This window comes from Hakea prostrata, chromosome 1 (assembly GCF_041222555.1).
Source record: "Hakea prostrata isolate BN-2017 chromosome 1, UWA_Hpros_2, whole genome shotgun sequence".
NCBI classification, from domain to species: Eukaryota; Viridiplantae; Streptophyta; class Magnoliopsida; order Proteales; family Proteaceae; genus Hakea; species Hakea prostrata.
Window position 1 is genome coordinate 76,270,512 of NC_142600.1, and position 16,604 is coordinate 76,287,115.

Below are 16,604 nucleotides of genomic sequence, written 5' to 3' on the forward strand. Positions count from 1 at the left end.
CTATCACCCAAATTAGCCAATGGCTTTCATGGGCTAGGACTATTTTAGTGGGTTAGAGTCAGCGCACATATTTTGATCTCCATGGTCTATACCCAAACACAAGTCTAATTCTTGAAAGTCAATAAAAGAGGTGCTTTGAAATTAAAAGAAACTCATTGTCAAAGGAGTTGTCCTTTGTTAAGAGTTAGGTAGTAGTTGAGTTATTAATAGGTAGGTGTTAGCTAGTGGTTGGATGTTACAATTAATGTTTTTGTCTCTTTAGAATGCTATATAAAGAGACTAATGTAAGAGGGTGAAAAGACACAACTCATCAATTGAAATCAAATTGCTTTGTTAGCATTCCTTCTCTATGGAGACTCCTTGTGTTTGATCAATGTTGGTTGGTGCTCGATCCAATTGCTCCACCTTGTGGTGTGAAGCCTGGGTGTTACATTGTTATTCTCAATTCCTTCATATTGTCCCTTCAATTTCTTCATCATAGTTCTGCCCCTGTTTTGAAGATCTATTCAGCCCGTATTGTTAGGCTATTATCCTTACAATACCATTCTAATTTCAGCCCTCTTTCACATCTGAATTCTGTTTCATCTTAAGTCTATCAAATCTGAAATTGATTCCTTATAAAAGATCCTATTTGGCTACTGTTTTGATCAATCAAATACAATAGTACATTAAAAGCCTTAATAGTTTCTTCAGTCTTGGACCTTTACTGGCCAAATTGAACAAAACCAGAATTGCAGTGCCAAAACAACAAATACTTAAATGGAAAAGCTTTATTTCATCATATCAGTGTTCAGTGCCTTCCCATTGAGTGAAGGGACTTATTTATACGTAATATGCTGGAGACATAATCTGATTTGGACTCCATGCTGGAATCTTGATTAGGAAATATAAATACAAGTAGGTCTTTATTATTCAGACTTGTACAAGGATTAGGACCCTAAACCGTGGGCCTCTATTAAGACTTAAAACTAATAAAAGATACTACTACGCCCTCATGTTGGGCAGAATTACAGAATCTGCCACTGCCCAATAGAACTAAGCCAGAAAACTTAAAGAGAAGATAGATGTGTCCCTAGGGGCTTCTCTTGGTTTTCCACTTGGTCTCGGAGGGCTTCAATCCTGCATGGGTATTGGAAACTTTAGGTTTGGGAAAGAGTAAATACTTCAACCTGCTGTTAGATGTGTGGGAAATTTCAGAAAAATGAAGTAGAAGAACAAGAAATCAAGGAATGGAAAAAGAAGAGGATAAAGTCTCTCACCCACAGCCTCACATTAGTTCGGTCTCTCACCAATTGGATCTCATTATGCTTTCTCACAAAGTTATGTTTCTTTTTCTTCAATCTTGTTGGTCAAATTCGTGTACAAGGTTGTAGCTCCTTACAAACTTATGTATAAGACTCCAAAACAAACCCCAATTCCGAAGGGAAAGGCTTAATCCAATCCTTAACTAATTAGGTAACATAAATGTCAAATCAAATGAAGTAATCCCATTTTCATACTCTCTATAATGCAAATCCCATCCTAACACCTATAGACCCTAGATCTGTAAGTCTTTAGCTTTCATCCCACATGACCCCATAAACTTGTTAGATTTATTGTTTTCTAACTTCTTATTAACCCTCTTGGTTGCATCCTCAATTACTACTTCATTCCAACAAATCATCATTACAAATTTACAATTTCATTTAGAATGCAAGTTTTCCATTTGAGATTTCCCTAATGTTCCCTTATAGATTGAATAACCAAAATTTCAAGAAATCCTTTCTTGAATCTGTTTGATTTGGTTTTGATCAAGACCTTGGGAGAACAGATTCCTAGTTGATTATCTATCGGTGTAGGATTGCATTGGCCTACCCATATTAGACCACTCATGTCACGACCCCAGTTCTTAAGGATTGGTGGGGCCCACATTACGGACATTCAACTGGGGCACATGACAATTCCTCTAAGTATCAACTTTTCAAAAAATGCTAAACTAAATATCTCCAAGGACGAAGATAGAATAACTTGTTTGACAGTCTGACTCATATACATATGCATACGATCCAAAGTCCTATTTTACTTACATTTGAGTTTTCAACCAATACCTAGTTAATTACATATATTCTCAAAAGAAATGTATACATTACATACTTCAATTTAACAAAAATCAGTTGCCAAAAAAAAGTTCCCAGCTTCTACTTTATATGTATTCTTGGGTAGTAGCACCCTTGCCCTTGTCATGTATCTGGGGACCCGTCAACATTTACAAAAATGAGCTTTGCGGGCCCAATAAGTGATAGTCAACCATGTAAGCAAACTAGGTGAATCATCATGCATCCATTGTCACATCTATGCATTTCATTTTTCTTCACTTTCCTTTTTTTTTTCTTTATTAATCTAGACCTAAGCACTATTTGTAGAGAGGACACCCTCAGTCTAAACCACACAAGTGGCATCCATAATGGGAGATATCGCAAGATATCTCGTTTTTTCAAGTAGGTGAGACGAGATGGAGGTCAAGAGCAGAGAGTTGGGATATCTTGCTCGAGATCTCGCCATATCTCGTCCTGAATCTCGCTAGAACTCTCAATTTTTGCCTTTTTTTGTGGATTTCGGCTGGATTTTCATTTGCAACTACTCTTAGCACATCTACAACATCGAAGGAAGATCAATCATTCTCTACTTGTCTTATGAACTTATGATTAATGACTTATGTAGAACTTCTAATGGTTGTATGATTTTATTATTCTATTCTTGAAAATTGAGATTGTAATATTCTTATGGATGGAATTTTGATAACATTTAGATTACTTGATGCATTTCATTATATGCCTTAAAGGTTCTATATCACATGTTGTATAACTTTGCATTCCCTAATCCTACAACATTTTGGTTTCACACTCTGGGTAGACTTAGAAATCATACTTCGGGTTGTTTTCTGACAATCCAAGGCCACTAATGTATTCAAAATGCCTTACATAGGCTAAATACCAAGTTTCAACCCAATTAGGACCCTAAAACCCACCGAGATGGGCCACCGAGTTGATACCAACAAATTGTATATCTCAACCGAGATCTCACTGAGATGGTCGAGATCTCGGTTTTTCAAGGTGGTGAGATCTTGCTCGAGAGCGAGATCTTCTACCATGGTGGTATCAGTCTCAATCTCAGTCTTAAAGGTTCTTACTAAAAGATTCTCTTTTTAGTCTCTTGGCACAAGGCCAGGTGTTCTCCACAGGAGGCCATCATTCGTTTAGTCTATCTTTTCACTTTTCAGTCTCCCTTCATGCCTTCCCATTTGGGTACACTAGGTACCAGGACTTACAAAAGCCATTAACATTTTATTTCTTTTTTTATTCTTATTATTTCCTCCCTTGTCTTTTCTCTTTTTATATTCAATTTCAGCCTTGCATTATTATACCTTGTCTATTTCGATGTACCTCTTTCATTTCAATTATTGCTTAGCCTTGTATGAATAAGGCTTAACACAATTCATACAATTATCAATATAATCTCATCCTTTGGATAAAGAAACATGCAGGTTATGAATTTAACAAGCATAAACATTGTTTCTTATTCTTAGTTTAATAGTTCAAGAATGTTACCAGCATTTCAATTCAAATATTTCAGTCAAGTATTTCAGCCATCATTCAATTTCATGCTCTTCTCTTTTTTTTTCCCAAAGGCAACAATCATACACTTCCATAGATCGCATAAGTGGAAGAATAAGATAGATTTTATATTAACATGTGAATGTTACCTGTTTACTAAGTGGAACAATCTACTTACAACATACATAGGTTAGTCAATACCATATACCTGTTCTTGTTCCAGGTGCATCTCTTGATCTTGACTTAGTTAAAGACTGCCCTCTCTCCTATATTTAGGATGATTATCGGCTATTTCAGAATACGCGGGAGCCGAGCAAAGCTTCCCCTGTCTTTCTCTCTCTTATTTCTTTTTTTCCTTTTCTCTTTCTTATCCTCTCTCTGTTCTCTCTGTTCTCTTCTCTTCTCTTTCAATTCTCTCTCTCTGCTTTACTTCTCCTCCTCTCTCTTCTTGTCTCTTTCAGCTCTCTCTCATCTTTAATTCCTCCTCTCTCTCCTCTTTACTTCTTCTCCTCTCTGTTCTTTCTCTGTTTTCTCACTTATTTTCCTTCATGTTTTCTTTCTTCTGTTTTCCACGCATATGCTCTCTCTCCACTCTTTTATTTCTCTTCTTTCCACTTCTCTTTCTTATCTCTTATCAATAATACATATGTATAATAATAATGTAAGGACATGTATATGCAATTAAATCCTTCCTTCCATGGTTGACCACATTGATTGAAATCACTTAATTCAACGTTAAGAAATGCCACCTCCTCCTCCTTTCTCTTTCTCTTTAGTTATCTCTTTTAATATATATATATATATATATATATAATTAAATAATTAGTGGGCCTCCTTGTGGGCTTTTGGGCCAACTCTGATTTCTTGAGTAGGGCTCACTCAGGGATGCGAATATTAATACCTCCGGGTTCAGAAAATTGCGTTGATTCTTATCTTGGCATTGGTTCAGTCTATCTTCGCCATATTAGAGACCCATGGACGGAAAACTTGAAAAGTGTATCGACCTGGTTGGATTGGGGGTTCAAACATTATTAATTATTTAAATAATATAGGAGATTTAATCCAACCAGTACAACATTAAATAATAGTATAATGAAATGCGGGGCAATAGCTACGTTTCCTAACTCAAAGGTATATTTTCAATAAAATACTACTTATTAACATCTAAGCAGGAATTGGGATTTAAGACTGAAAAAAGGGAGGACTATTATGGTATATCAGGAAAAAGGATTAAAACAGATTTAACATTAGATAGACTTCTGTATAATTTGAATGTCTTGGCCTTATCTGCAAAGCCGGAAGTGTCCCCTCTCCTTATGGTTTAAACCATTAGTAAACATGTTTGCAGGTGAGGGAACTCACCAAGATAGATTCCTATTGGACTGAAATTCTAGGAGGAGTTTCCCTATAGCCTAGAGAAGTATATCTGTATATATAATCTGGTAATGGTGTGTCGACAGTTGATAGAAAAACCAGAATACAGTCATGTGAAAGTTACTATCTACCATAGGGCATGCATTGCCTATTTTCTGTTTTGTATTTTTTGGGCTGTATATCTTTATTATGTTAGGTGATTGAACCACCACCACTGACCAAGGGCAGAATAGTCCTTTTGTTTTGATTAATTTAAAAAAAGTGCAGCTTCCTGTGATCAAAACTTAGTCTGTTTGCAGGGGGGAAGTTTACCAGGGAACCCATCGTGTATATAACCCATAAATATCAATGCTACTTTGTTACGTACACCTTGTTTATGTGCATTTTGAATGCATGGGTATTGGATTTCTGTATGTGTGCACCTGACTCTGCAGATTGACCTACTGGTTTTGAGCATAAACCTAGTGATTGCATTATTGACAGGTACATGAGAAGGATGTGATTGGTGTCTCCCATCATCCTCACCGCAATGCCGTTGTTACGTACAGTGAAGAATGCACAATGAAGATATGGAAGCCATGAATCTTCTTTGCTTACCCTTACCATTTCACAGTGGTCATTCTCTTAAAAAAGATTCATTTCTTTGTACTTCTACCAGTCATTAGTAATTTGTATTTAGATTATTTACCCCATTGTTAACCGAGCTGTTTCTTACATGTATCATCAATGTACTCTAATTGGCAAGCCAATAATCCGTGCTCTCTGTTTTGCGTGGGGAGAACCTCATTCTGCTAGTGATAGTATTAACTTCAATTATAAGTTCTTGTTAAAACTAGTGTTTATTGCAGTATTCTAAAAATCCAAAATGGTTCAGTAGAATGGGATAATTTGAACCAGAATCTGCCTAACCTGAGTTTCAGTTGATCAGTGCTGGATTTCTAGGTTTCGTGCTGGTTCCTATCAGGTTCCTTTGTGGTCATTATTTTCTACTATCATTGATGTACCCTAAAGAAATGAAATGAGGGATATTACAGCTTGCGAGAGCTGGCTAGACAGCATGATGTTGAATGATACGCATTATTAACTAGAACTATATGATTTTGAATGCCTAAGCGTGTTGAAGTATAGTGGATCCTTGGATGAGACCAGCAGAGTGGTAGGTTCTAAAGAACACTGATGGGGATCATGATACAGCCCCATCTCTGAACCACTGCTGAGTTCAAAAAGAGATTTGACACCCCCTTTAGCGCCGTCTATGTTTTAGCAGTCATTATATAAAACTGTTAATTTGAGCCCTCCCAAAAAAGTGCATAAAACTGTTGAGAGCTGAAACAACCTTGAGGTGTTTTTTTTTTCTTTTTTTGTATGGAAAGTCACTAATCGGAAGAAAACCGTGATACAACCAAGGTTGCAGGCACACAGAGCCTAGAGCCAAGGAACAGAATTAGGCTAAATCGTCGCACACGGAATCTATAGGGCCCTCCTAGCAAGAGCGTCTGCAACTGCTTTAACTGCTTTTGGAACATAGCAAAATGAGCAAGGTAAAAAAGTGATACAAAATGAGTAAGATAAAAAGGTGGAACTTAGTTCTCTGCGTTGGTACAGTGTCCAAAGGGGATGCTGCACTGTAATGGATATATTTGCCCACTTTAGAAGTGAGTCTTACAGCAATCAATGGGAGCAGTGATCATTTACTCCCAAAGGAAAGGGGAGTGTGTAGTAGTGAAGGAAAGTAATTCTCTTTTTCAGTCCTTGATATCTTGAATGTCATGAGCTATTTCTTAATTGCTCTGTTGGTTACAGGACATTGAAAAATCCCCCCCCAAAAAAAGTGGATACTATAAGAAAAGGGCTATACGATTTGGTCTGGGAACTGAGGAGCAATTTTGACCTCACCATTTTAGGAGATGATAGAAAGAGAAAAGTTCACTGTTTTCTTTTGGGTGGTAAAAGACGATTTTCTACTCAAAAATGGGAAAAGGAAGGACACTAGATCAATGTGCAATCTTGGTCTCATATCTTCTTTCTTCATTGTTGTTGGAAACTTGGTGAAAATTTTCTCTTGACCTAGTCGAAGTAGTCTCTTATTAAAATTATCAACCCCCGGGATCCAGGGTTTGTCCCTTTTACTAATCATCTTTAACTTTAATCTCTCTATAGTTTAATATTTAAAATATTCTTTTCCTAATTCACTATATGGTCATACTTTGTGGAGTAAGATTCTCTTTGGTATGAGTGAAGAACAACTTAAAACTTAGAAAGTATATGAGAAAAAAGAATAACAGAGCTTTACTTTGTCAAGGTCTCAAGTATTCTGTATTTGAAGATGCAGCTATGATTGAATTTATGCCGTAACAGAAGGATTAAAGTTAAGAACATCTCTTTCATTTTTAGAAGAAATGTTGGGAGGGGCATGGAATGTTATCTTGCAAGCCATGGTGACGAGTAAGATGATTTGTAAAATTGAGGAACTTTTGATTATTTTGACTTCCACTATCTTTTTCAGAATTCTGATCAGTTGCATATTCGATTATTCTTTGGGGAGGGTATGTATACAGGAGAGAAACCTTGACTCAAACTCAGAGAGATTCAAATTCCAAACCTCTTATAAAAGGTTAAATTTTTGTCAACTGAGTCATCAACTATGCATGAATTTTTTTTTTCTTAATTTCTACAAAAATTTGTCTAGATAGAAAAAAATAAATCAAATAATTTTCTTCAAAGGGTTGGCCCAACTCACTCCCATGCATCTTACATCCTCAGGCTATAACTTTTACATATAATTTAAATAATAACGCGAGAACCAGCGCCTGCCAACCACACCCCCCGACCCCCGCTGGTGCCCAAGCCCGCGCCGCCAGGGCCTGTTTGAATCTATTAGTCTCTCTGGTGGGTGTCATTGGCGCCAAGTCCAACTGCTTGTTCACAATTCTGCAACCTTGGAGGCTATTCACTAAATCCAACTTGGCGGGACCCTCTTGAGTCCAAGATCAAGAAAAGGAGCTCCTCTTCTTCTCCTCCATCTCCATTACTCTTCTCAACCACACCTTACATTCTTGGTCCCTCCAAGAGCTTTAAAACATGGAGTCTTTCCTTCCCTTCCAAAGCAACTTGGATTCCATATGGGTTGCTTGTTAGACCCATTGTTCTTCAATCCTTGATTCGAAAAGTTAAGATTCTTCGAAGAATCTTGATACAGTTTATTGTTATTGTGACTGTTCTCGTCCTTCTTGGATCTTTTTCTTGGGTTGCATCGTTGAAAGTATTGTGTTTCAGGCTTGGAGATGTTGGGTTCAGGTATGAATCTGATCACCACCGTGATCGCGTTTGGGATGAGTGCATCGTTTATTATGTTTATCTGCAAGAGATTAATCTGTGGAAGGATGCGGGCGGTTGATTCTAGGCCAACGTTCGAGCTGGACTCCATTACTGACATTGAGCAGGTTGGTTGGCTTCTGCAATTTGGGTTTCTGGAGTTTTCCTTTCTGGATGTCAATTTCGTATTTTAGAGTTATTTTGTTATTGAAGAGCTAAATTTATGAATTTTAGTATTGACTACTCAGAAAGAAATCATTATCACATAAATTATTGGACCAAAATGTGTTACAGACAGTAGATCCATCTGGGTCCTTTCATCTGTTGAAGATTGTTTATGTTTTGAGGTCTGAAATTTGAAATTTTGAAATTTGGTGACAGTCGGACCTTAGGATGAATGGCCTCGAACCAGTTGTTGTTGCAGCAATTCCAACAATGAAGTTCACTCGTGAGGCTTTCTGTTCAGTTGAAGATCCACAGTAAGTTGTCCAAATCTCTCTTCCACTCCCTGACTCCCTCGTTATTTCTTTTTCTGATCAGATAATATTAATTTTTGGCCAATTGCAATGGGTTGAAAATGCTCTAACAAAGACTGATGAATCTGGAAATGATAAAGAGTACTAAGATTGCAGACCCTGAATCCATCATGTCCTCCCCCCCCCCACACACACACACAAAAACAAAAGTCCACCCAAAAAAAGCAGCAGCAAAACCCCTGCTCCAGGTTCAAGTGAAGGACTTCACATCCTAGTTGCCTAGAAAAAACTGTGTTGATCATCATTCATGTTTGATCAAAGTAATAACATGTTTATTTCTGGCCTTAATTTCATTTGCTTTACCAGATATCTTTTCTAGCTTATGTGACACTCTTCTGTGTTTCTGGCTTCTACAGATGTTCAATATGTTTAGGAGAATACCAAGAAACAGAGGTACTGCGAATTATGCCGAAATGTGGCCACAACTTTCACCTCTCCTGCATTGATGTATGGCTACAGAAGCAATCAACCTGTCCAGTTTGCCGTTTCCCATTGCACGACTCTATTGGAACAAAACACGCAAGACGACCTACATTTGGGACTGTCCTTCGCTCCATGGATAGTCCAGAGATCGTAAGTGGTCAGTTGCAGCTACCTGGTAGCATTCGTTCAGTCGGCAATGTAAGTAACCAAGGCTGGCGAGAATGTGTACCCAGAAACTCGGAAAGCACCACTCCAGAAGAAATAGAAACAAGGACATAGAAGGAACCAAAGAAGAAAAATGATTTTATTGGACATTTTTCAGGAAGCAGAAGCTACCTTTGCTTCTGGTTAAAAGATGTTCTTTGTACAGAAAAACAGAACATCCAAGAGATATCTTCTCGAGCCTCATTTGTTGTTGACTTTATATGGGTCTAGAAGTGGTAAATTTCCATGGAGAAGGGGGGGGGGGGGGGGTTGAGATCTCTTATAGCTTATGTTTACTACCATTTCCGAGCTTCAGAATTATTTAGAATTCTGAATGTAGGTTGTGAAATATATACTTTATTTATGTATTTTGTACAAGCCATTCTTTGTAGAATCAATAGATTGTTATTGTTTGAAATTACAGTGCTATTGTACACTTGGAACTCATTGCAGATGTTCACCCTGAAACATATCCTTTCTACTTCCCAAAATGGATTTTGGTTCAGTAATGGGACCATCCCCAAGAAGGGCAATAAAGATAAATGAAATATGCCATCTTGCGTCAGCAGGAATCCCATTAGATATAAATTCTCCAGTAGCAAGAAGTTTCCTTTGTTGGCAAATAATTCTTAACAGTCATTATTATTATTACCAGAAGTCGATGCAGGAACATCTTCCTTCCCTGAAATGGTGAAAGCGGTTTCTGTCCCTTGCAATTATATCTCGATTGAATACCTTAGAGAGAACCTTAATAAAAGAATGGCAGTCATTGCAGACCCGAAGGTTTTTGACAATCCGAATGAGTGAACCAGGAGCAGTGCTCATCAATCCAAAAGCTATGGCCAACTTCTCACTATGCAAGAACAAAGAATGCTCTTTCTCTTCTTCGTCTATATCAAACAAGACCTCAGTAGTACCAGTTACATGACCTCCAGCCAACTTGACCCGCTGATACATTTCTTCCACCATCTTATAGATCTCCTCTGTTTGAGTGTGTGATCTATCACCTGCAATGAATTGGTGAATCATTCCATTTGACTCAATCCAACTATATCCTGGAGTTTTCTCTATTTTCTTAAGTGTCATCTGATTCCTAATTTTCATGGCTTCATCCCAGCGACGGATTCCGGCATAGAGATTTGATAGTTGCACATAACGGCCATCAGATTCAGGTTCTAACTCAATTACACGTTTACCCACCACCTCCGCAAGCTCTGGTTGTCCACCAATCCTACAAGCTCCAAGAAGAGTAGCCCACATGACTGCATTAGCCCTGATGGGCATATTCTCTATGAAGGCCAATGCATCTTCCACCAGCCTAGCTCTGCATAGCAAATCAACCATGCAACCATAATGTTCCATCCTAGGTTTAATTAGGTAAACTTCCTGCATTGAATCAAAAATCTTGATACCCTCCTTGACCAACCCAGCATGGCTGCATGCACACAACAAGGCAATGAATGTTACATCGTCGGGCAGGGACCCTTCCTGCTTCATTCGCTCATAAAGGGCCATTGCCTGTTGGGCATGACCATGCATTGCGAGCCCTCCGATCATTGTGTTCCATGTGAAGACATTCTTCACCCTCATTTTGTTGAAGACTTGGAGAGCAAAATCGATGCTCCCGCATTTGGCATACATGTCGACAAGAGCTGTCTCAAGAATGACATCGCGTTTCACCTTGTATCGATCAATCAAGAGATGAATATACTTCCCCTGGTCCAAAGCCCCTGTCTGAGCACAAGCTGAAAGCACGGTTACAAGAGCAATCTCATCTGGCCTGATATTCACAGATTGCATCTGCCCAAATAAATCCAAGGCCTCCATAAAATTACCAGAGTTAGTCAGCCCTGATAACAAGCTAGTCCATGATAGGAGGTCTCGCTGGGGCATATTATCGAAGACCTCCATCGCAGATCCCAAATCTCCGCATTTGCAGTACATATCAATGATTGCATTTTCTAGTCTAAGGTCTGAATCCAGGTCAAACTCTTTCGAATAGTAATGGAGTAATCTTCCTTGCTCCAGGTTGCCCAGTTGGGTACAAGCCGAAACTAAACGAAGCACGGTCACAGAATCCGGTTGATAATAGCCTGATTGTCTCATGTCTTCGAACAACTTAAAGGCTTGTTCATGAAAACCGCGATCAATAAATGCTCCTATCATGACATTCCACGTCACAACATCTCTTTGAGGATTTCCCTCAAACAGTTCTCGAGCAATATCCAAGAAACCACAGTTGGCATACATTTGTATCAGGGAATTGAGCACAAATACATCAGACTCTAGCCCAGTCTTCAACGTCTCACAATGAAATCTTTTACCCAATTCAGGGGCCGCCAAGCGTGCGCAGGACGTCAATACAAAAGGGTAGGTGTGATGGTCAGCCAATACACCACACTGAATCATGAGATAGTAAAAGGAAATGGCTTCCGAAGGATTAATGCTTCTGGCATAGCCTCTGATCATGGTGTTCCAGATGAACATATCTGGGTTCTCAATCTGTGTGAATATCTTCCGGGCGTAGTCGAGTTCGCCCGCTTCTGATATAGCAAGGAAGGAGATGAGCTTGCTGACGGCCAGGTTTTCGTCGAAGAGGCGGTTTCGGAGGAGAAATGCGTGAGCTTGTTTGGTTTTCTTTATGGTGGTGCAATGATTCCTGAGCCATAGCCAATCCGTTGAGAGATTCTTGATCCATTTTGAGACGGAGGAGATCATCACGCCATTAATGCTACTGATTCACAACCTAGAGCTGAGCATCCAAAGCCCCTGTGTTGAGAGATTCAACTTCCAAGTGAAAGAACCCTAAGGGGTTGCAGTTGGCAAACAAGGCCAAGCTCTGTATACGTAAAATATTACATTAAGTGTCAACTACTCTTCTTTTTCTTTTCTTTTTTTTTTTTTTTTTGGTAAAAGGGTTGTGGTTGATCCATCGATAATAAATAATATGAACACCTCTAATTAGTGAAGAATTTGTAGGTATTTGTCATTAGTGGGTTAGTAAAGCGGTTAAAGCCCAACCTCCCCAGGAAGGTCTTGGGTTTGCACCCATTTGGCAGTATTTATATGGGTTTGCGCCTATTTGGTAGTATCTATATTCTCATCCTCATCCCGGTATATAAAATGTTTTTATTCTTCTACTGAGTTGCCTTTAACTCAAGTTTTGAAAATGTAGCTTATCTAAGTTGACTGTGTCGTGTCTTAAGTAAGGCATATGATTTTTAATATAATTTTCTTTGTTTCTTTCACCTGTCTGCAAGTACCCTCATCCCAATATATATACAAAATCATTTGTTCAAAAAAAAAAAAAAAGAAAATATTACATATATAGGTATAGCTACTAGTTTTCATTAGATATATATTGTCTCTGATCATATTGTACTATGAATTTATTTTTGCTGTCATCAAATTAGTTGCAAGGATCATGTCCTAAGGGATGAGAATACATGGAGTATGGTCCATTACTTGAATTAGCCCATATGGCCATATGCTTTATAGAAACACATTTTAATCTTTTTCTTAGAAGTTTAAAGGAGGACTAATTGCTTGTTTGTTGTGGAAGAAAACAGTGAAAGGAAAAAAACCTAACATAGAGAAGAAAGAGTGCAGATCCCTTTTTGAGTGTGTCCTACCCATTTTCGATCAAATCCTTCATCAAGTAGTCATCCGGTGTCCGATCGAGTTGAAATTTAGATTGGAGGTTTGTGACTTTTTGTTTCTGTAAATCCAATGGTGGAATTGTGAACCTAGGCTATGCGAAGTCAGTGTTATTTATACGTCTTTGTGTGTCTGTTTTGGTGAGATCTATGTGAAACTTCTTGATTTCATTCACATTGGAGTTCATACATTTATGTTGTTCTTGATGAATGTTAACAATTATTGATGTTTACCTCTAGTTTTAATTAAAAAAGATCTTTGTATTCTCAATTTTAGTGATTAGTGGGTTTTTTTTAGGGACTAGTCACGTGGTTTTTTTCTTTACATTGGAGAGGTTTTCCACATTAAAATTCCTTTATGCATGTGTTTGTGGTTTTGTGGACATGTTTATAGATATGTTTGTGGATGTATTTGTAACATAATTTGCAATCAAGTTGCGAGCAAAATATATTATTCACATTCTTTTCAATAAATTGTTTGCAAAAATCTTTATTTGTTTGATTCCTAACAGGTTAGCTCAAGAAGGAGAAAAAGTAATTTGTTTCCACTATTAATATTGTCAACATTATAGTTGAGTTCCTTGTTCCTTCTCCATCACATTTATACTTTATAATTTAAAATAAAAAATAAAAATAAAATAAAAAAATCTAATACCTTTATATTAGAGAGTGAGACTATTATTAAAACCAAAGAGAGTGTCGTAACTTCTTCACTAAGAGGTATTAGTCATTATCAATTGAGTAACCTTTCAATATTAAGAAAAAGAAGACTTTATAATGGCTTTGGTGATAATAATAAAAAGAGGGTTTATATATATATAATGGATAAGGTGATACAGTGATAAGTAACCTATTTTTCATTATATAATATTATATCTATTAATAACCAAATATAACAATTCATTACCTGTTATCATAATCAATTATTTATGAATACGTCATAAATATAAATATAAATTATGCCAAAGACAGCATTCAATAAGGTATTGGTCTTACCAATCGAGTAACCCTCCAATAGTTTCTCTAACCGTATTGCTCGGTTTATCATTTCAAATGATACAATGATATAATATACAAGCAATAGAATTGAGATGGACTCTGGAACTTTATCTTTTTTTTTTTTTTTTGGTAATTAACTTTATCAGATGAAGGATACATGTCTATTTATTACATCCAAAGATTGAAGTAAAATTTAGAAGATTAAAAAATATACATTTTTTAATTTAATCTGAATCTTTAGATGTGATTGATAGACATGCATCGTTGATCCACAGAGAAATAGATGGTCCTCATAAAATTTAGATGGACTTTACATGGATGAGTCCTAGTGGATATCAATTGACTTCTATGTGGAGTGGAACAAATTCACTTGGCACCGTTTGTTTGTTTGTTGAAATAAAGGTGAGTTGAGAAAAAAAGGCGGGGGGAAACAATTTTTTCTTGAAATTCCAAAATGTAGCTTGTTTGATTTATTGGGGTGGGAAAATTGGCATACAAACTTTCTTAAATTAAATAAACTTGTTTGCTGGGATGGCATGCTAACTTTCTTACTCCCATGCCTTTTCAAAATCCCATCAAGGTGAAATTTTGTAAAAAAATGTAGAAAATAATAAAATAAGACTCACATTTAACACTTCTCTACAAAATTCCTTCTTTCATTTTATTTTCTTCCACCCCATTACATATGAGGCCCGCATATATATTTTTCCTACCCTTTTTTTTTTCAGCCCACATTTGCAAACAAGCAAAGATTCTATTTTGTAATGGGTAGGTTTATCAATAAAATATCTGAAAATGAAAATGATGCTGCTGGGTCGGAGGAAGGACACAGTCACACAAGAGGTATCGCCGTTCTTCCGTAGTCACTAGGCTCTACACCACTCACTACCATTGACGTGACACACTTGTGTAGAGATACCCTCGATGCGAAAATGAAAAAATCTAATACTAGCCTTCTAGCTCTAGGTTACTATTGATTAGATTTCTATCCGTGCCCTCCGTGCCTGATTTTGCCACATGAAAGAATGTCATCGGAGAAAAGCTAAATCTAAGTAAAAGATGTTTTACTGTATCACAATCAATATAGTCCAAGTAGGAAGATGTTAGAATATTAATAAAGTATTTCACATAAGATGAATTTTATTTATATTATGATTTGATTTTTCTTTTTTTGTCTGATATTAGTAATATATGATTACTAAAAGTCTCATATGGATTGATTAGTGTGAACTAATAGAGACTGTTAGAGTTGATGGATAATCTAATAAGTTATGCTATATAAAGGATATTAGATCCATCTTCTAAACTCTAATGTATCATGTTATTCTCTGCACATAAAAGCTCTTCGTAGAGACTAAAGGAAAGATTTTTTTTTTTTTTTGGTAGAATAAAGAAAAGATTTGAAACTTATATAAAGTATGTTAAATCATCTTCTGAACCCTAATGAATCACATTGTTTTCTGCACATAAAAACATTTAATAGAGACTAAAGAAAAGATTTTGCTATTTCGAATGGATCATAAATAAAGCAGGTTTCATCATTTTGTATTATTATTATTTTTTTGGTGTTTTTATCGACCATGTCATTTGGTTAGATTTAATCTTACAAAGGAGAGCACATGGACCAATATCGTGTCTATTTCTGTGCCTATGTGTCTATTTATGACGATGAACCATTTCCTTATAAATGAATTTCAACCATTTGATGGGTTGTTGGAACACATCTACAAAGAAATCGATGATATGAAAATCTAAGTTCCCGGAGCAGCTGAAAATCTAAGTTCACGAGGAACAGCGGAGAGCGAAATTAAGAGAGAGCTCTAATGGAATCAGTACCAGAGGCTCAGCAATTGATGGAGCTGGTTGCAGCACTGGAGAACGCAACCCTAATGGCGAAGCAGCTCCCATCCACTACTGATCAATCTCAGGTTCTCCAAGTCTGCTCCTCCTTTCAGATCGCGCACCATCATCTTGCTGCTTTCCTTGCTCGCTTCCACTCAGCTCAGCCTCTATTAACCGGCGACAATTCTGTCTCTTCGGCTATTGCAGAGGACGAGCCGATGCAGGTAGGAGAAGATGAAGTAGTAAAAGAAGCAGCAGCAGAACCAACGGATGGGGAAGTGGAAGTGGAAGATAACTCAATGACCGTCAACACAGTGGAGGAGAAAATGAGGAACTTTGCCCTTCGGAACAAGCGCCGCAAGCGTCGTCTCTCGCCTTCTTCCGTCGCCGCAGCTGATCAACACGCGTGCAATGATAACGAAAACGGTTCCACTTGGACGGGACCATCGTTTGATCCGCGAGAGAGTCGTCTGCGATCTCTGGATCTTGTCTTCCAGTTCCATGGCTGATATGAAGAGCAGATTTAAGGTTGAGACTTGCAGAAGCAGCGGCGTCAAGTCAATGGCAGAGCCCAATGATGAAAACACAACAGCCCCCTCATCGCTATTTGAAATTCTTGATTGCAAATTCTGATGCAGTGGATGCGGAATTTCATTTTTCCT

General features: G+C 37.5%; 3 protein-coding genes and 1 pseudogene across 4 annotated transcripts in view; 3 read left to right on the forward strand and 1 right to left on the reverse strand.

The window, feature by feature from the left end:
• The window catches only part of SMU1 (transducin family protein / WD-40 repeat family protein), a 31,689-nt gene extending 25,391 nt beyond the window's left edge, over nucleotides 1-6,298 (forward strand). Inside the window, exon 17 of one of the 2 annotated variants that reach the window (XM_089142474.1) lies at nucleotides 5,451-6,298. In XM_089142474.1, coding sequence (XP_088998600.1) covers nucleotides 5,451-5,549 — 99 coding nt within the window. In that variant the 3' untranslated portion in view covers nucleotides 5,550-6,298. The remainder of the gene's footprint in view (nucleotides 1-5,450) is intronic. The other variant, XM_089142475.1, reaches the window with a different exon arrangement.
• A 1,797-nt stretch (nucleotides 6,299-8,095) lies between these two features.
• LOC149030157 (RING-H2 finger protein ATL38-like) lies at nucleotides 8,096-9,675 on the forward strand. The gene is made up of 3 exons (XM_089142476.1): nucleotides 8,096-8,410; nucleotides 8,664-8,761; nucleotides 9,175-9,675. The coding sequence occupies exons 1-3, from the start codon at nucleotides 8,252-8,254 to the stop codon at nucleotides 9,518-9,520; spliced, it is 603 nt and encodes a 200-aa protein (XP_088998602.1). The 5' UTR covers nucleotides 8,096-8,251; the 3' UTR covers nucleotides 9,521-9,675.
• Nucleotides 9,676-9,750: 75 nt separating this feature from the next.
• Nucleotides 9,751-12,362, reverse strand: LOC149030158 (pentatricopeptide repeat-containing protein At1g08070, chloroplastic pseudogene; annotated as a pseudogene).
• Nucleotides 12,363-15,670: 3,308 nt separating this feature from the next.
• LOC149030159 (AP2-like ethylene-responsive transcription factor SNZ) lies at nucleotides 15,671-16,456 on the forward strand. Its single transcript, XM_089142478.1, has one exon. The coding sequence runs from the start codon at nucleotides 15,924-15,926 to the stop codon at nucleotides 16,449-16,451; it is 528 nt and encodes a 175-aa protein (XP_088998604.1). The 5' UTR covers nucleotides 15,671-15,923; the 3' UTR covers nucleotides 16,452-16,456.
• The last annotated feature ends 148 nt before the right edge of the window (nucleotides 16,457-16,604 follow it).

Excerpts from the sequence above, each read along its gene's own strand:
- LOC149030157 (XM_089142476.1), top strand. The coding sequence starts at position 8,252 with ATGTTGGGTTCAGGTATGAATCTGATCACCACCGTGATCGCGTTTGGG. Across the intron at positions 8,411-8,663 it reads CCATTACTGACATTGAGCAG|TCGGACCTTAGGATGAATGG; the intron begins GTTGGTTGGCTT and ends ATTTGGTGACAG. Across the intron at positions 8,762-9,174 it reads TGTTCAGTTGAAGATCCACA|ATGTTCAATATGTTTAGGAG; the intron begins GTAAGTTGTCCA and ends TGGCTTCTACAG.
- LOC149030159 (XM_089142478.1), top strand. The coding sequence starts at position 15,924 with ATGGAATCAGTACCAGAGGCTCAGCAATTGATGGAGCTGGTTGCAGCA.